Below are 20,568 nucleotides of genomic sequence, written 5' to 3' on the forward strand. Positions count from 1 at the left end.
AGAAGCTTTTAAATTTCATGTGGTCCCATATGCTGATTCTTGATATTATTTCCTCTGCTATTAGGGTCATATGGAGAAATCCTGTGCTTATGACTTGAGGTGTTTTCCTGTGTTTTCTTCATACAGTTTCAAAGGTACCAATCATATACCTAGATATTTGATCCATCTTTTTAATACAGAGAGAGAGAGGGAGATAGGATCTAGTTTCAATCAGCTACATGTATGTTTTTGGCCTAATTGTCCAAAAAAAGGTGGTTGTAGGTGCTTCAGTCTGTTTCCGTGTCTCCTGTCTTCTGTTTTTTTCCACTGTTCTGCATGTCTTTTTTTGTGTGAATATCATACTGGTTTTGTTACTGTGACTTTGTGGTATAATTTGAGATTAGGTTTTCTGATGTCTCTGGCATTGTTTTCTTTTCTTTTCTTTTCTTTTTTTTTTGTTTTTCACTCAGAACTGGTTTGGCTATTCTGGGACTTTTGTGTTTCCATATGAATGTTGTTTCCAGTTCTGTGAAGAATGTTGTTGGTATTTTATTTTTTAACTGAGATCTACAGCTTTTATTTCCACACATTCTTGTTTACCTAACAAAATAATTAGACAATAACAACAGTTAAGACATTGTGTATCATGGTATTAAAAGAATAGCCAAAATTTTAGAGTACAAATCTAGAGAAAAAGACTCATACAAAGAAGAAAGAAATAAAAGCACAAAACTTTCTCTTTAATGAACTAAGAGAAACTAGTAGCATAAATGAAGCAAATTAGCATATATATTAAAATATTTTTGATATATCAGCACAGATAATTTGGAGAATTATTTGGACTTTCCTTACTTCATATTTATCTTTTATTTCTCTCTCTTTCTCTCTCTCCTATCTCTCTCTTATAAAATGCTATCACAGTATAGTTTTAATTTGCATTTCTCTAATGACCAGAATATTGAACACTTTTTCCATGTAATTATTGGCCATTTGTTCTTCTTCTCAGAAGTATCCATTCATTTTCATTGCCCATTTTGCTTTTTATTTGAGAGAATCTAATTTTTAAAATTAACTTCATTGGTATATTTTTTATATACATAATGATCATATTAATCATAGGGAATTTGTACCTGTACATAATATATCTTGATTCTTCTTTTTTCCCCCATTGCCTTCCCCTCTTCAACTCTTCTTCCCCTCCTTATTTACAAGAGCTTGGTTTCCATTTTTTCTTTCTTATCTCTCTTTATTCCTTTTCTTATCCTTCTATTCCTCTTCACACCTTCCTTGTTCCACTTCCCTTCTGTTTTCCTCCTACTTCTCCATATCTATCATCAATTTTGGTCCTTATTTACTCTTTCAGGTTCTCATACCATGGTGACAATGAGATATTTACACATGTACATCTGATTTACTTCACTGTATTAAGTCCATTTGTTCAAAGGTGTGGTTCAGCTCTGCTACTTCTTTGTTGGTTTTTTGCATAGTTGATCTGTCCCTTTTGCTGCGGTGGGGTATTGATATCCCCCATTACAGTTGTATTGGTGTTCATCTGATATTTTAATGTCCACTGGTGTTTGTTTTATGAAGTTGTGTGCACGATATTTGGTGCTTATATATTTACAGTTGTTAAATATTCTTGTTGAACTGTTCCTTTATCTCTTCTGATCAATCTTGCCTTAAAATCCACTTTGTCTGACATTAGGACAGCAATTCTTGTTTTTTTGCCAGGTTCCCATTGCATGAAATACTATTTTTCACCCTTTGACTTGTAATCTGTATCTTTTTTACATTAGATGTGCCTCTTGTATACTACCTATTGTTAAGTTTTGTATCTTGATCCATTCTCTCAGTCTGTCTCTTTTGATTGGGGAATAAGGACCACTTACATTGAGAGTTATTATAAGAGGTATTGACTTATTCTTTTTATTGCATTACTTTCCTGTTGCTAATTTCCTCATTTCTTCCCCTTTTGTCTAGCTACCCATCCAGCTGGGCATATTTGTTCTTTTTGACATATTGGCATTATTGGTTTCATTGTCTCTTTCTAAAATATCCTTGAGAATTTTTTGTAATGCCGTTTGGTGATCCTGAATTTCTTGAGTTTTTTTTTGTTGTTGTTGTCAAGGAAATATTTGTAGATCCACTTTAAAGGAAAGTTTTACCAGATACATAAACCAGGGTTGGAATTTGTTATCTTTTAAGGTTTGGAACATTTCACTGCAAGCCCTCCTGGCTTTAAACTTTGCACAGAGAGGTCTGGTGGGATCCTTATTGGCTTTAGCTCTACATGTGATTCATTGCCTTTCTCCAGCAGCTTTTAAATTTTGTTTCTATGGTGGACTTCTGGAATTTTGAGTATAATATAGCAGGGAGAGGTTCTCTTTTAGTTATTGCAGTTCAGTATATGTCACTTACCTGTATGTTTCTTTCTTTCCCTATATTTGAGAAGTTTTCTGCCATTATTTCACTGATGAGGTTTTTATGCTATTTATGTTTTGTTTTTTTACTTATTCCAATTATTCTTAGTCTTCTTTGCATGATCTAGCAATTTTTGGATCCATTTTTCATGCTGTCTTATTTTTAAGGTGTCTTTGAGTAATTTGTTTTTGAAGGCATGATTGTCTTATAAATCTGCAATTCTGTGCTCACATTGGTCTGTTCTATTTCCTATACTTTCAATATGATTTTTAATCTCTTGGATTTCTGATCAAAACCTTTTCATGAACTTTAATTCTTTTGGTGGTCATTCATGTTTTGTATTGTTTTATTTGGCTAACAGCTTTTTATTAATGTCTTCTAAATGCCTTTGCATCTTTTTGGTTGTTAATTACATTATCCATTTAGTTATATCTTCTCTAATCCTGCTGAGTGCTTAGTTGAGCAGCTTTCTAACCTCCTCTTTTATTCTTCTAATTAATTCAGGTGTGTAGCTTATACTATTCTACCCTTCAGTACCACCTTAATTGGCTTCAGGGAAGTTATGAATCTTGGGAGGCATTTTGTTGCTCTTTCTTGTTGTTGCTTTTTCTCATGTGTCTGTTGATTTTGATGTGCTTCTTTTGCTTTGTGCTGAGTTTTGTGAATTCTTAATCTAAAGACTGTGTTACCAGTATAAAGATCTCTTTATGTGCTTTTCAGTAATGTACTTTGGCTGTAGTTAAATATAATCATTTGCCACAGCCCTAAAATCCAATCACCTTGGTCAGTCTGAAAGTTGAGGATGCAGTATAGTTAGCTCAGCATCCAAGTTCTGTGGGAATGTACTCTTAGTACTGTTAATGCCACAAAGTTATTCTGAGTGTTGGCTTACAGAGAGATAGTAACAAATATGTGATGCTATTACTATCAAGTGAATTGACTATAGTAGTATCGCCCAAGACAAATACCATGAAAACCAATTACGTACAAACCCTTAATCTTAGGGGAAAAGTCCACAAGTATGCTGTAAACATTAGGACAATCCAGATACTGACTTAAAGATAATATGTGCTAAATGCTACAACTATATCTTTGCTAATAATAGAAAACAATTCAATGGTAACTTTACAGAGGTATGTATTAAAGATTAACAAAGCTTTGTAGTTATAATATTAAAGACATGGGGTTTGGATTTGGGGGAATGCATGCGAAAAACTTCGAAACTTTAATATATATAACACAAGAAGGAGGAGGGGAAGGAGAAGAGGAAAAAGAAAAGTGGTACAGAGGGTCTTATTGAGGAGTAGAAGGAGGCTATCTATAGAATTTTTTTTTTTTTCCCGGTACTGGGAATCGAACTCAGGACCTTGCACTTGCCAGGCAGGTGCTGTGCCGCTGAGCTAAATTCCCAGCCCCTATGTATAGAATTAGATACAGGTAAGACAAAATGGCAAGGAAAAGGGGCAGAAAAAGTAAAATTATATAGAGTGAAGATAAGAGAAATATTTAAGAGGAGAAAAATTAAATGGAAGAAGAAAAAATAGAGAAGCAAAGAAGGAAAAGAGATTAGAGAAAGGCATGGGATAAAGGAAAATTACTCAATCCTCAGGAAACTGGTAAAGAAGAAAGGAAGAAAGGAAAGAAAAGGGGAAAACCCCAAGAACAGAACCAAATAAAAAAACCTAAAAACAATGCTCACACATAAAAAAGAAAAAACCATAAGCGAACAAAAAGAAAAAACCAACCAAATGAGCAAAAACAAAAAAAAATTCACTGATTTCAAACATTTGGTTATCTCCTGGTGTACAGTTCTGGGTCAGTGTCCCTGCTCTCACTGATAGACAAAGAAGGGAGTCAAAGCTGAGGTCCACACTGGATACAGATACCAGCAAGGAGGCAGTAGGATTAGGTCTGAAATTAACTAGAGCTTCAGGCTGATCCTGGCCTTTGATCATGGGGGTGGGGCCAGTGTAGTTAAGTTTAAAATGCTCAGGGTGTTTCTTGCTGGCTTGACCATATCTCCCTAACTACAGATATCTCCTATGGCTGACCCTCATCCAATTGCTGTGGGAATATAAAGCTGGAATAAAGCCAGCCTGCTGCCACTCCTGTCCTATTCTCCATCAGCTGGTCTCTTTATGGTGTCTGAGCACTCATTTTGGGAGATTCGGCAGGCACACTCCTGGGCTGGAGTCCTTCACAAGCTGTTACAAATCACAGTATCTGCTGGTCCATTCCACAATTGTGTTTTTCCTACAGGGTTTTGGAGACCCCTACTTTTACTTTGTCTCTGGAAAATTGGTTCTCCCTTCTCATATCAGAGTTAGACTACACCTTTGAACAAATGGACTTCATACATATCTATAATGTTTTACCCAACAACAACATAATACATATTCTCATCAGCCCATGGAACTTTTTCCATAATCAACCACATACTAACCCATTAAAATATGCTTGAATAAACACAAAAGTATCAATATTATCCAATACATATTATAAGATAATAGTGCAATGAAACTAGAAATCAATGGCAAAAGAAACTAGATACAAACACATGGTGATTAAACAATAACTCCTTGAATAATCAGTGGGAGTCAGAAAAAATCAAGGAAGAAATAGTTCATAGAATCAAACTATAGTCCTGGTACAATACAGCAGCAACTGTGGGACTTAAGTAATACAGTCCCAAGAGGAAGTTAATTGTTGTGAATGTCCATGTCAAAAAAAAAAAACAAGCACAGAGCAAATCCAAAAAGTAACCTGATAATGTACCTCAAGAGCCTAGAAAAACAAAGATCCAAATCCAAGTACAAAGAAGGAAATTATAAAGATCAGAGCACAAATTAATGAAATTGGGATAAAAATAGAATCAATGAATCATAGAGTGGGTTCTCTAGGAGAATAAAAAAACAGGCAGGTCTTTATCCAATCTTACCAAAAAAGGAAAGAAAAGACCCATATCAATGCATTTATAAACAAAAAGGTGAAATTACAACAGACATCACCCAAACACAGGAGATTATTTGTGACAATATTGAGTACATGTAGTCCAGTAAATGGAAGAATCCAGAAAGAAAGGGTAGATTCCTAGATACATGTGAATTACTAAGACAGAATCAAGAAGAAAGATATAAAAACCCTGAATAGTCCATTAACAGTCAATGAAGTTGAGGCAGTAATAAAAACACTACCAAGTAAGAAAAGCCTAGGGCCAGATGTATTAACAACCACATTCTAGACATAGAACCTTGAGAGAAGATATGGCACCGGTACTCCTCAAGCTCCTTAATGAAACTGACAAGGCAGGATAATTGGTAAAGGATTGGGTGTGCAGGGTTTGTGGTGGGTTAGAAACTGCAGGCATCCAGCCTTCCACTGAATCAGACACCCTCACAGGGCAGATGGCTGACCTCTTTCCTGTCACAATATTCAAACTGCCCCATTGTTTTTCACTGTCTGTCTCCTCTACTAAGACTCAGCTTGGAGTTCAGTCTCTCTTGAGCTGGGTGCTGGAGCATTTCACACAATCCCATGATTTTAGTTTTTTCAGGTAATAGTCACTTTTCTCTCAAGATATTTGTTAAGGTGCATGCCCACTGTTCTCTGAAATGTGGTGGCAGTTTCATCTTAAGAAATAGAAAATGTGAGGATTTTCTGCCACGTGCCTAGGCAGAGGAAGTTACTAAAGATGGCTTCTGGCTTCAATTCTTTCAGTCTCCTCCTTGTTCTATGAGGAAGAGGGAGGGGAAACTACAAAGATATCTCCCCGAACTGACCCTATCTAATTTCTGAGGGAAAAGATGGGAATTAGCATTCTCATCTCTATTTACTTGGGAGAACACAGACCTCTTTTCTGCTAGGGCTCTACCTCTGTCTAGTAGCAAGGTTAGAACTCACAAAAGTATGCTGAGTTTTCTCTTTCACTGCCGTACGAGTGGTCACTCCTTTCCCCCGACTGAGCCACTGGCCATTTAGTGCTGGGTACATTGCTTGTGTTGCTTATATTTGTAAATACCAATATTTCTGTGTTTTCCCTGGATGCTAGCTCACTCAATTTGGAACCCGGTGAATTTCTATCATTGTAGTCAGAGTTTGCAAGGGAATAGATTTCATACAGGGCACATAATTTATAGGATTATTTTATACTATTCACCCAAAAAGTCAAATGTAGAAGAGTGTGGGAGATCTCTCCATGTACTAGAGACCCGAAGAATCCAGCTAAGGGCCTGGATCCCATGGCAACATCCTGCACAAGTCCAGGTGAAGACCTAGAGTCTTGACAATGTCTTCCACCAGTCCAGCTGGCGAACTAGACCCCGCGACAATGTCTTGTGCAAGTCTGTCTCAAGGATCTGCAGTGGGAAGGCCCAAAGGTCAGTGGTGGAAGCTAGAAAGTCTGCTCCAGTGGGCTGAAGGATATGTGTCTCTAGGCTGAGAGATCTGCATTGGAGCCAAGAAGCGGACACTCAAGGAAAGGACCAGAGCTCTCCTGAAAAGAGTCACAGCCACCCTCCGCAACAGTGAGGACCCAAGCTCCTCTGAGTATAAGAACAGCTGAGTTCATATCAGGAAAGCAGTGTGACAGGCTCCCCAGGAGAATCAGCAGCACACCATGATCCCCTCTAGTTCTCAACAGCATGAAATGCTGTAGGCAACCATCCTCAGGTGGGCCTTCTGCACCCAGAACCACCCTGATTCAGATCAGCTGGGTGTTACAAGTTGACTGTTAGTCCACCACACCTATGGTTGCCCTATCTCCTCACTGAGGTTTGCACCTGTTGGATTGGATTAATATCTTGGAGGGGATTGTGAGCATTGGCTGCCTTAAGTACACTAACTTCTAGATCCCACTAGCACTTATCTGGTTTACCAGAATGTATCTGGTTATCAAAAGGGTTCTTTTGTTGTTAGAAGATGCTCTCTATCCATCTGTCTCTCAGTTTCTTCACATATGAATCCATCAGTAGATCTTCAGGTTGTTTCTAGCTCTTGGCTATTGTGAACAACAGTATAATTAGCATGCGAGTACAGAGGTCCCTTGTGGATCCTGATTTTAATTCTTTTGGATAAACTGGAAGTCTAGAGTGCTATCAACAGTGCACATGAACTGCAACTTATTTCCATCAATGCCAACATGCACTTCCTTTTTGCTTTGTTTTTATGTTTTTATTTTGTAGCTTTTAGAGACAGTGTCTCACTATATATCTCAGGGTAGCCTCAAATTCTCTGCCCTCCTCCCTCAGCCTTTGGAGACCTGGGATGACAACTGTGTACCCAACCATTGTATTTTAAACAATAACCATCCTAACATGTGTGAAATGGTATCTTATTGTGGTTTTGATTTGCATTTCCATGTTGATTAGTGACTGAACATCTTTGCATATACCTGTTGGCTATTTGTCTGTCTTCAAGGAATAAATGTCCATTCAAATTTGCCCACTTTAAATTCGTCTTTATTTTTGGTTTTGCTCTTGAGTTGTTAGAGTTGTTTATATTTTGAATATTAATCTCATATTTTTGGCTTGCAAATATTTTCTGCCTTTTTGTACTTTGCTTTTTTGCTGTACAGAAGGTTTTTTAGTTTGGTGCAAACTCACTTGCCTATTTTTGTTTTTGTTGCCTATGCTTTTGGTGCCATATTGAAGAAATTATTGCCAAGGCAAAGCTATGAAAGTTTCCCTTTGTTTTCTTCTGGACCTTTACAGTTTCATTTCTTAGCTTCAAGTCTTTCATTCATTTAGAGGTGACATTTTTGCATATGGTGTAAGTAAGGGCGCAGGGTCAGTTTTTGAGTTTGGGTTCAGTATTCTCAGCACAACCTGTTCAAGTGACTGTCTTTTTCCCATTGTGTGTTCTTGGCTCCCTATTTGAAGATCGTCAGTTAAGCTTAGATGAAAGCAATCTGATATTGAAGAAATGATAAACACACAGGTAGTGAAACAGAATAAAGTCCAGAAATAGACACACAAATTTGATCAATTGATTTTTTTTTTTTTTTTCGGTTTTTCTCCGGCACCGGGAACCGAACTCATGACCTTGCGCTTGCCAGGCAGGCGCTTTGCCGCTGAGCTAAATCCCCAGCCCCTGATCAATTGATTTTTGATAGAAATGCCAAGATAACACATTGGAGAAAATCTGCACAGTGCGGTACTGGAATAACTGGGTGCCCATATTTTAAAGAAGGAGCTTTGACTGACACACTGTACATTTACAAACATTAACAGTGTTTCATAGACCGAATCTAAAGCTATAACACTTCTATAATTCCCTATTCCATATAGTAGCCAGTTGACACTAAATTAAAATTTTAGATGCAGCTCCTTGGTTGTACGGGCCTTGTGTCAGTGGCCACATCTGGCTAGCTTGCTATAGTGAGTGTGCTGACATTATACAATATTTCATTTGCACAGAATGTCCTAGATTGTATGGCGATGTTTTTAAAGAAAATGTAAGGGAAAATCTTTAGGACCTTACTTAGGCAAAAATTTCTTAGGCCTCAAAAAACATGAATCTTACAAGAAAAAAGATGATAGACTGGTAAAAACATTGAAAAGTTTAAGGTTTCAAAAAATTTTGCTATAAAAATGACAATAGACCAGCAAAGAAATACTTATAAAATGTAATAAACTTGAAACTAACCAAAAACTTTTAAGATTTAATAATAGAAAAATGTAAATGTGAGCAAAAAAATTTGAACATACACTTCACCAAAGAAGAGAGATGGATAGTGTATTAAAATTTCCAATCTTATACAGGTATGCTTTGGTGCTTTTTAAAAATTAACAACAGTTGTCCCATTATGAGGTCTACAGCCCCACTTTTATTTTCTATGTATCTCACTGTACAAAGTATAATGATCATTGGATCTTACTTTTTTATTTTCCTTTGTGGTGTTAGGAGTGGAACCCAGGGCCTCAGGTATGCTTAGGCAAGTATTCTACCACTGAGATGTATTCTCAACACTGGATCTTTCTTATTTTTAAAGCACTAATCCTCAAAAATTAAACCCAAGGGGTTAAAAATCTTGTGTGCATACAGATCTTGTTTTCCAAAAAGTAACCATCTTTTTATAGTTGCTTCCAGTGGCCCAAGAGTACTGATAGAGGATGGAAAAGAGAGCAACAGTACCCTAACAATCATATGTAGCTTTAACATTTTATATGATCATGTTAATGAACTGACTTGTTTAGCCTGTTGAACCATGAGAAAATGTGACCTTCCTATTTGTATTCAAGTCAGTCAGAGCTTGAAAATTGATATGTGATTTTTTTTTTATCTTATCCTGTCTAGATTTTGCTTAGGGAAATGTGGTAAAGAGTCAGTGGCTTCCATAAAGATGTCCTAACTCTAGACTTCTGTACATTACCATACATGGCCAAAAGCACTTTGCAGATGTGATTAAATTAAGAATCTTATGGTAAGGTGATTTCCTGGATGATTCAGGTGGGAGCAGTATGCTCACAAGGGTTCTATCGAGTGAAGGAAGGAGGTAGAATAATTGGAATGATGCAGTATGCAGTAGACTCCACTGCCCATTTCTAGCCTGAAGATTGGAGCAAGGCACAAGCCAAGGAATGCAGGCAGCCTCTAAAAGCTGAAAAGGGCTAGGGAATGGATTTTCTCTGTCTTAGTTTTCTCTTAAAAGAGGAAAAGATTATTTAGCTCAGAATTTGTAGAGATTTTCAGTCTGTAATCAGCTGGCTCCAAGGCAGAGTGGCACATAGTAGAGGTGCAACCATTCATAGCAGCAGAAGACAGCAGAAGCAATCAGCAAGGAGCAAGACTTTCTGTCCCTTAAATTCTATGCAGGCTACCCACCCTAGGGGGGCTGTAGTGCTCACAGCTTTAATCCCAGCGTCCTTAATATCAACATGCGCTATGAATCAATCACACACTCTAGATACAGCCCCTTTGAAAAAACCCTATGACCACATGAGGCTTTGTGGGGACATCCACACACAAACCATAACACTCTCTTAGGTCCCCCAGAAGGAATGAAGATACCCAAAATATAAGACAATGAATCAGTATTGTTTTTTTAAGCCACTACATTTTTGGTAATTTGTTACAGCAGCAATAGGAACCTAGGGTGACATACATTTGCAGTTTCTAAAACATAGTCAATTCAAAAAATTTAAGCAGCAGTCCACATCTCTTCTGTGGTTGTTATTTTTGTTTGTTTTGGTCTCATTGCCAGCTCTACCAGATTCTCTAGGGAGCAGATTTTTGTCTGTTATGTACCCAGCTCTGTGAAATATTCAGTTCAAAAATTGTGTTCAGTAACTGTAGTAAAAAGTACACTGAGTCAACACAAACATTAGTGGTGCTTCTCGGAATGTGGGTTGTGGCCATCTGCCAGTTTATGTGTCACTTGGTGGATGTTTGGGTTGTTTCTACTTTGGGGTGATATTAATAAAGTTGTTTATAATTTGCATGCATGTTTTTTGTGTAGACGTATTTTCGTATCTCTTGGATAAATATCTGGTAGTGGGATTTTTAGATTAAGTGGTATTTAAAAAACAAAACCACCTCTTGAATGGTTTTCTAAAGTGGTTGTACTGCTTTGCCTACCAACAATTATGAGAATTCTAATTTGAATACTGTGAAATGACACAGAATGAGAAATGAGACTTCTCCACTTGCAGGCCCTTTTCCCATTATTAAATTTCTAAGGTCAGCAGAAATTCTAAAACACTTTTGTTATATCTGTTTGGGAGACTGTGACTCAGTGATTCACATATGGTTCTTACATAAACGAGCTGTAATTTTTTGTTGCCCAAAATGGCCATAATACTCTTATGCTACCTAAAATGTGTTCTGTCTCGCCTAAAGACTGCTATCATCTTACACAGATTACTGAAGAATTGTCTATTAGCATTATTAAACATGCGGGTGGGATGGAGAGAGTACAGAGGTACATGTAGATCTGAATTTGCACATTCACAGAGTTAATGCTAAATCACACCTTTTTGTAAATTGAAAGAAAGAAAACAGAGAGAATGGGGTGGTATTGATTAGGGGGATCAATGTGTTATATGATTTTGGGGTATCAAGTAGTGTTATTCGAGCCAGAAGCATTATAAGTAAGGGCTGGAAATCAGGATTCAGTGGTGAGTCAGCACTCAAAGCGTACTGTCGTTGACTGCCTTTAGTTCTATATGCAAATCCTTTCTGAGCCACCGCTAGGTATCCTTTCACTGGCTTTGATTCCAAAATACATTGAGTCCCTTTATTTGGGAGGAACTGTGCTAGATCCTGATGATACAGAAATGAACTAGTTGCCACCTTTGCTCTTAAAAACACTGACTTTTCTCTGTATCTCTTCCAACTTTTATCTGGCACTTAAAGATTTTGCCCAAAAAGCGGGGCAGGAGCAGTGGAAGCAGAGGACTATGACTTACTGGCTGGTCTCCAGCGTAGTGAAGCTGGGTGATACAGGAGAATGTATATATGAACTTGCAATATGGCTTTAAATCCCAGGTGAGATGTTCCAACTTAGCCAAATAACTTGAACTCTCTAAAGTGATTTCTTTTAAGATGGAAGCATTATCAGAAAGAAGAAAATGCTAATTTAGAGGGTAATCTGCTGTGTGAATTGGAAGCTAAATTCAACAGAATTGAAGTCCTTTTGTTAGGCCAAAGTAAATCTAGGTAAGAACGGAAATGATAAAGATCATGGTAAAGATCTACATGGTAAAGATCAAGAATTTTTGTTTTATACCTCAAGCCAAAGGGAAGCTTCTCTGTTTGTAGTTTGCTTTTGTTTATTTGGGCAGGCTGGTGGGAGAGAGGCGACCTCCCAGCAGGCCTCGAAGAAAGGGGAGGGAGCTTGGATTGCTGATTGTACTTTAAATTGTTTCTTGTTGCTGCTCATTGTAAGCTTCCTCCAGTGAAGATCTGTTCCTCACAAGTCCCAGATTTTCATGGTCCTCTGCAGGTAGGAGAGAGCAGTGTCCATGATAGGGGTGAGGTAGAATAAAGAGCAGAGATGGTAGAAGGAACAAAGAATTGGGTTGTAATCAGGAGACAGGACCAAAACCCCAAAAAGGGATCATTAAGAAAATGTAAGCTCCTCCTTAGGATCCTTGAAATTACTAAGGATGTCTAAGCCTCCACAATGACTTGCCATAAGCACTTGACAAAAGCACTTCGCAGATGTGAATGTATTTGATGTTAAATGAGAAACACTACAATTTGGGATGTTAGTGACATTCAGATGTTAGTGACACCAGGGCCAGGAGGCTCAAATGAGAATGGAGGTGAAAGCATTTCATAAACTAAGGAAATGTCCTCGAGGTCAACATCTTCTCATGAAGTTTTTTTTTTTTAAAGGAATTCAGATTTAAATTCACTGATCACAAATATGAAAATAATTATTGGAAGCCTGTATGATTAAGCTTCTTTCTTTATGAATTTATTCAGTTCAAACTGATAGTTGAAACAGAATTTGGTTGAGATAAAGTTTTAAAAAATGACTGGATCTGACCCAAACATGTCGTGTTAAGACATACAGATTTAGGATCCCACATAACATGTTAGACTGAGTAGGAACAGAAAGTAGCTTTTGGTCGTGCGATACGTAGTTAGCCGAGATTGTGGATGGGTGGGAATGAGGAAATTATGTTGCAGAGGAATGGGAAATAACATGAATCGAGTACACACACTCAATACTTGCATATACCATCTTTCTTTATGCTTATTACTGCCCAGAGAAATAGGCGGAAGAACTTCTTTTCTTTGAAAGGGGGGATTAAAAATTGAAATGATGAAATCACTTGCTCAAAGTTGTATCATGTGAGTGGTTGAGCTAGTGTTAAGATGCTTGTCAACTTTAAGGTCCATGTTCTTTTCATCCCATATTGGTACTATGTACACCCTGACAAGCTTAGCCCCTACGCTTTGTATGGGTCAGAGCTCCTTGTCTGTTTCTGTGCTGACTCTCAGTTGTTTTTCTTACAGAGCTTTTACAGTAAGCTCCCGACAAGACTTTTAAAAGATGCTGCAAGTGACAAATATTGGGGAGTGGAGGACTTAATAGCTAGCATTACCTCAGAAGCAAACAGCTTAAATTCCTGGATTGTCTGGAGTTTCATTTACATAAGACCAACCTTGTGTGTGTGTGTGTGTGTGAGGTAATTACAAAAATGCTGGCCAACTCTTTCCATCTGTGGTTCTTGCATACAGTATGCACTTCTGATGCTGTGGGGCTCTGTTATTGTTCAAAATTCACCTTAGGGGTTTTCTCAAACTCTTCATTCTTATCCTGTTGTGGTTTTTAGCTTTCTTTTTTCTTTCCAGGCTGGGTGGAAGATATAGTTTCACTTCTAGGTGTTAAGGATTCTCTTTCACAATGGTTTGCCATGACCTTAAAGTATTTTAAGTTTCTCCCTTGGTATTTTATTTTTCTTCAAGTCATATACCAGTAAACTACAGATGTGTTTTACCCAATGAGTTGACAATACCAGCCACTGGAGAGTCGATAGGATTTGTCTGAGTCAATCAAATGTCAAACCCGGCAAGTGCTCGACCTGTTCATTTAGGCTTCAAATTGGTAGGGTCTTGCGTCCAGACTTGAAGGCGAGTTTCATTTCTGAATTGGCCTTTAAGTTGTAAGAGTTACTAAATGTGACATACATCACAAAGGCAGAAAAGTGTTTGTTATGGTCACACTTGTCTTCATTGTGATCGCCATCACAGTTCTCTCCTGTCAGATAATTGATCAAGGCTAATAGTCGTTGTGAGCTACAACCACCCACAAAAACCACATACATGGCATTTTACTCAAAACTTTACTTTAACCACCACTTTGTGATGCAAAACTAGTGGAATTTTGGGTACTTTCTGTAAAATCGAAATCTTCATAGGGGTTTTCCAACATCCTAGATGATTGGCAACAAATTATGAGTCTAGTGCAGGAGAGTACAGTGGCGTTTGTTAAGAGTAAAGTGGGGACAGAGTTCTGTGGGAGGACAAAGCACCGGTGAACCTGCATGGCTTCACTTGGGAGGAAGCTGCCTCTGTTGGGTTGAGTGATTCTTTGTGAAAAATGCAGCTAAATAAAAAGTATTTATGTGAGATATATAGTTGCAAGAGAGAGCCACTGGGAGTTCACTTATCTTTGCCACAGAGTTTGCGGTCTTGACAAAGTATTCATATTCAATACTTTGATTTATAGATTTTCTTTTGAGATGTGAAAAGAAATATGAATCAATTTGTATTGTTCCACATGTAGGAATAAGGGAAGATTATTCTGGGAAAATGAGCTCTCTCTGTATTTGGCTAAGTTAGGAGATCTTTGTTTATTTTGGAGCTAAATCCTTGAACAAGTCACTTTACTGCTTTTGGGTGTTCTTATCTTTTAAAATAAGTTTCATTCCTCCTGTATGGTTTGGTAGAGCATATTGTCTCAACTGCCTTTAACAGGAATCCAGTATTATTATATCTTTTTCTTATGTAAAGGTCCCTCTTACTGTTGTGTAATTCAGGTTCCTAACAAGCAAGCCCCTATCCCCTAACCCACAGGGGGTTGAACACAGGACTTTGCACATGCTAGGCTAGTGCTCAACCACTGATGTACAGCTCTAGTTCTTTTAAAACAATTTTGAGTGACAGAGGCCTGTAAGTCATCCAGGCTGGACTTGAACTTGGAATCCGCCTGTCTCAGTCTCCTGAGTCATGGGGATTCCAAATATATGCCACTGCATTCAGCTACATATGGTTTTTAAAATCTGTAAAAATATTATTTTAGCAAAAAACAATTCTCCTCTGTAAGTATTCAGTTAAGCTCCTACTATTTTTGAAGGGCTAATTTTCCCTCAGAAATCACTTATGGTCTCATAATTAGCTTTAAAATAACTATGGGAAAGTGTCAGGCTGTTTCTTCATTAATGCTGTGTCTACAATAGGATTGAGAAATCTAGAATTCACTTTTTAACAGGTCAGTACCTTAGTTTACTATAAAGATCTTGGTAATTTCACATAGCACATTGGTAAAGCTTTTTTTTCTTTTCGCTTGCTGCTACAGAGTTTCTGATTAGCTTCCACAAATTATGTTTGCTTTATTATTTATGACAGGAACCACTCATTTAAACAGTGAAAGAGCAGGCTTTATAGAAACAAGATCAAGCAAAACATCTGCACTAAGTATAACCACATTTTTAAAAGAATGGTAGAATCAAAAACCAAGAATGAGGACTACGAACCTGGAAGCAAACCAAGTAAATTAGAATTCTAATGAAATATTTTGTGTACATGTTGGGGGAGGTAGAGATAGATATAGTTTTAAGAAAAGCTGTACATGATGGAATAAGACCAGAGCAGACAAAGAGTGGACGCTGTATGTACAGGGGCAAATTGAAGTTTGTTTGTTTTTTTTTTTTTGGTTTTTCTCCGGTACCGGGAACCGAACTCACGACCTTGTGCTTGCCAGGCAGGCGCTTTTGCTGCTGAGCTAAATCCCCAGCCCCCAAATTGAAGTTTGTAAGTACATAAAGTTTAGGGACAAGCAGAAATAGGGTAAGATATCATAAATGCTAGAGAAATGGAAGGAAATTTCCCAGACCCTCTGTTTTAGCAAATTGTTCAATTGAGGAAGTCTGCCAAATTTGAAACCTGAATTTGGTGTTACGGCAAACTTTAAAAATTAAAGAAATGAAGCCAAATAGCTTTTCTGTGTACCACCACCCTTGATGCTCAGCCTGATAACACTGCTTCCTCACAGGTGACTTGGATCTCTGTCCTGGAAGCAGAGGTGGGGGAAAGGTGGTACCTGGAGAAGGCAGGCAGAGGCACAGCTGTGCATCGAAGGCCACAGGAGCTTTACCTCAAGATCCTGTGCTTCCACTGCACCAGCTTCAGCGCTGTCACCCAAACATCAAGGGTAGGACCTGCCACAGGTGGGGTGGAGTAGCATTCCCATTTCACTTATTTCCTGCTGAAGTTGGCAAATTGAATGAAGATTTATATCTTCAGTGACAGGATTCAAATGAAACATGACACACCTGTACAAGCTGCCATCTAAACATGTCAATGCAGAACTTTGCAATGAGCTAGATGGGACCCAGGAGACAAACCACACACATTGTCATATTGTATTGGACAGCGTGAGAGATCAAAGAGAAGGCTTGGGGGGAAGCAAGTCCTCACTGGCCAAAATGCACGCTGTGGAGTTTAGCATAGACACCATTTTGGTTTTAGATAAAAGCATGTGTCTCTCAGGCTTGTCTTAGGATGGAAAAACTTTGTGGAGATATGCTACACGGACTGGAAAATTACTAATTTGTTTTTCTTAAGTCATCAAATTTATAAAGTACTAGAAGCACTGGTTATGAAACTAGTCACTTAACTGGAATTTAATCCTGACCCAGTTCCCAACGTTGAGTGGGAATTACTCTTATTTACCAAAGCACAGAGAAAAGAGGTGTCAAAAACAGCAGCCATGGGGCAGGGGATTTAGCTCAGTGGCAAAGTGCCTGCCTGGCAAGCGCAAGGTCGTGAGTTCGGTTCCCGGTACCGGAGAAAAACGAAAAAAAAAAAAAACAAAAAAAACCAGCAGCAACAGTGAGCACTGCTTTGAGGAGGGAACACGTTTTTCTATAGTCGGATAGAAGAATCACCTTTGTTAAAACATTTCAGACTGTCTGCTGAAGGGCCCTGACCATGGGGAAATACCTCCTGTGAAACGACCTTCCCCTCTGAGTGACACTTCCACCTGTCAGGTACCAAATTAAAGATCTCCAGGGAAAAGCCTTAGGAGACAGCACACTGAGTAGAATGCTTCGCACTTCGCCATGGCACCCATGACAGCCTGGCTGGCAGTCACTAGGCTAGATGGATGAGTGAATGAATATTGTATTAGAAACACCCCAATATTTGTTCCAGTGGTTCTGTAGAAATTATTGTAGCAGTTTTTTTAAAAAATAGTCAGGTCTGAATTTCTGAACTAATCTGAAAACCAAACCACTTGCCGTTTAGATTGGTCCTAAGAAGGTATATCACTGGAATAGCTCTCGGCCGGGTGTGGTACATGACCATAATCCCAGCACTCAGTAGGCTGAAGTAGCAGGATCACCATGAGTTCTAGGTGAGCCTGAGCTACACAGTGAGTTCAAAGCCAGCTTGAACTATGTAATGAAACTCTATTTCAAAAAACTAAACAAACAAAAACCTTTTAAGTCACAAATAAATGCCAAATAAAAGCCAGCACGCAGTCATCGTATATTATTCTGCATCATTTATTAAATATTTTTATATATGCATTTACAAACTTGACTCATTTCAGAATTCTGCTTTCAATACATTTTTAAACATTTTTTTGCAGAGTGGTTCTCTAGTAAAATGAGACCCATATACAAAACTAGGCAACAGGTATAAAAGTTTCCTTTCATACTTTTCATCCATCCAGAAAAGAAATCAGGTGACAAAGAAATAAAACCAAAACGTGGCTCTTTCAGAAGAGTAATATGTCAGTGTTCAACTATGAATCCTAAGGGGATAGTTCGTATCTTTTATATGGCTGTGTATAGTTTTAATACTCTTAGCTACTGTAGTATGTTGGTTCAGATGAAGAAAAAAATCCCTACCGTTTGGACTAGATACTCTAGAAACTATCAATTACTCTTTTTTTAATATTATGACATCAAAATTCAACTAGGAGATGACATTAATTGGCCAGCAATATGCATTTATCCCAAACATAGCATAAAAAGTTCCCTTTAAAAAATTCATCAACTTCTTCACATCCTAAAGTGTGAGTCTTTAACATGGCTCTCTTATTTAAAGAAATAGTTTAACTGATCAATTTAGAAGCCTAAAAGTATCCTTGAAACTACCATTGGTTTTCTTAAAATGAATGCTAATTTAACAGTTCATAGACTTGGAGCGTTGTCACTATGAGACAGAGGCACTAATGCCACTAGCAACGAAAAACAGTATCACTGTAGATAATTATATGGTACAAAATGCCCAGGGGCCTGAAACTCGCTATGAATATAATTTTGGCAGCAGCATCATTTGATATTTAACCATTTATTACATAGTATTAACACACCAGCTTCAAAGATGTGTACTCCCTGTGGGATACTAGGGAGTTACAAATTTATTGTGATTGCATAATTCGTATTGCACAGTTTTATAAAAAACATAAATACTGGCTATTCTAGTTTTAAATACAAAATACATGTCATATAGTTTTAAATCTATAATCTGGTTCAAGTGCAAATCAGGTACTTTCGGTAGTCCTTCCAAAAAAGGCATTTGTAATATTTTTGGCACAAATGAAATGTCATCATGCCAACAAGTCTAATTACAATACATATTTCCAAACCTTTAGGTAGCAATCATATACATACAGTATAAAACTGAGTATTTACAAATGTACTAAGCATAAATGTAACCTTAGTGGGTGAATCAGAACTAAGTAGCCATACCCACACCAAAAATAATTAAAAAAGGTAAATACAATTCCTCTATTCATTTGCTTATGCTGGTTGCTGTGGGTTGACATTCATGTGAGGAGGATGTCCTAGAAGACCAATTCTTTGTTTCTGCTTCCTTTGTTCTGTCATCTGGAAAGTTAAAAAGTTTCATCATTAGAACCAGACACTTCCTGTACGTCAAATCATATACTGAACCATAGCTTTACCTCTGTGGTTACGGTCTGTACTGAAACCCACTTTCTACAAATAGTATACCGTCACCATATCACACACACAGGACTTCAAAAAGAGAATCTTCCTAACAGAATGGGGAATTCTGTAACCTAGTCATGCAATGTAACATTCAAGGGTATTGCTTGCTACTTGTTTCATAAAGAAACAACAACAACAACAAAAAAAAAAAAACAGGAAAAGCACAAGATTCTGGATTGTTTTCCGAAATCCATTTCCAAATGATTAAAGATTCATTGGGAAATGGTGGTTCTGTGTGATAGTAACAACACGCCATACTATCCAGAAAAGCAGTGTGTTTAGAATCCGAGGGCTGAGAGACACCGTGTCTACACTCACCAGTGGGCCTTGGGTTCCTCTCACCAAGGACACTTGAATAGTTCATTAGAGAGAAAAAAGTGACCTAATCCATCTAGGAAGATAGAATTGTTCACACACCTCCCTCAGCTGCAGAATAAATATCACAAACACTGTCCTGGCCACCGGTGTCTTATCTTCTTGCCACCAACAGATGCTGAATTTGGCCTAACGCCAGGAGAGACCATTTCCTAAGGCTGGTTCCCATTAAAAATACTCGCACCACCCAAAGCAAAAGGTTCATTCTGTTTATCTGCCTGTTGATCTAAATAAGTTCTCATACGCTGAGGAGCTTCTACTTTCTTCTGGGTATTTTAGGTACTTAATTCTTTGCATTATTTTTTCTTAACCTAGTTAGTCCTAGTTCTAGATTTGAGGGTAGCATTTAAGCCAACTAAGATAAAAGGCAATAGGAAATAGGGTGGAACAGTAAAGCAATGTAGGCTTTGGAATCAGACAAGGCTATTTCCATATGGTTTGTGATTTAACTTCTGCAAATCTGTCTTTTCATACAATTGGGATGATTCCTCTCCTCTAGCTGAGAACTGAGAGGACATCTACAAATGTCCTAGTGCAGAATGTCACCTAAAGGATGAGTTTTACTTGACCTTTTGGTACAAAGGCTGAGAGAACATAAGAATAACCTAGCTTCAATTTTAAAGTAGTTATTTTTTTCAAAACCTAGCAGTTATCCTTTCAAGTCAGAACACTATTTCTAGGCTCCTGTGGAAAAGCCTTCTCCATTATAATTTAGATAAGATTTACAAGGGTTGACTACTTCCAAAAGGAAGCTTTTGCTAAGGCTTTTTGTAAGGAACTGGCTGAGGATATTTCAGCTAGCCTCTAATGTTTCCCTGGGTGAGGAACAAACCTGGGAAGGAAGTGTCACCCACGATACTGTATTCACAGGTTCTGTGAGGAAGGAGAAATCCTATGGCACATGAAATCAATTCACAGCTCATTCAAATGCTAGTCATTCATTCACCTTACTCCTGACAGCTGAGAAATTTAGCTCAGACTTTTTTCCTCCTAACTATGCCCTGGATAAATATGCCCTTGAAATGGCAGCCAATTAAACATAACTAACCTGATAATCTCAAGCATCCAGAAAGGACTTTTACAAATCTTAGAGTGCTCATGC

The 20,568-nt window shown here is 37.9% G+C and overlaps 1 protein-coding gene across 7 annotated transcripts in view; it reads right to left on the reverse strand.

The window, feature by feature from the left end:
• Positions 1-17,618: 17,618 nt before the first annotated feature.
• Positions 17,619-20,568, reverse strand: part of LOC102003352 (inositol 1,4,5-trisphosphate receptor type 1) — a gene marked incomplete in the record, with an annotated part of 324,788 nt that continues 321,838 nt past the window's right edge. For all 7 annotated transcript variants that reach the window (XM_013513715.1, XM_013513713.1, XM_013513710.1 and 4 more), the window contains 1 exon segment: positions 17,619-18,968. In XM_013513715.1, the coding sequence (XP_013369169.1) occupies positions 18,882-18,968 (87 nt within the window).

This window comes from Chinchilla lanigera, unplaced genomic scaffold (genome assembly GCF_000276665.1).
Source record: "Chinchilla lanigera isolate Chin_1 unplaced genomic scaffold, ChiLan1.0 scaffold00020, whole genome shotgun sequence".
Taxonomy (NCBI): domain Eukaryota; kingdom Metazoa; phylum Chordata; class Mammalia; order Rodentia; family Chinchillidae; genus Chinchilla; species Chinchilla lanigera.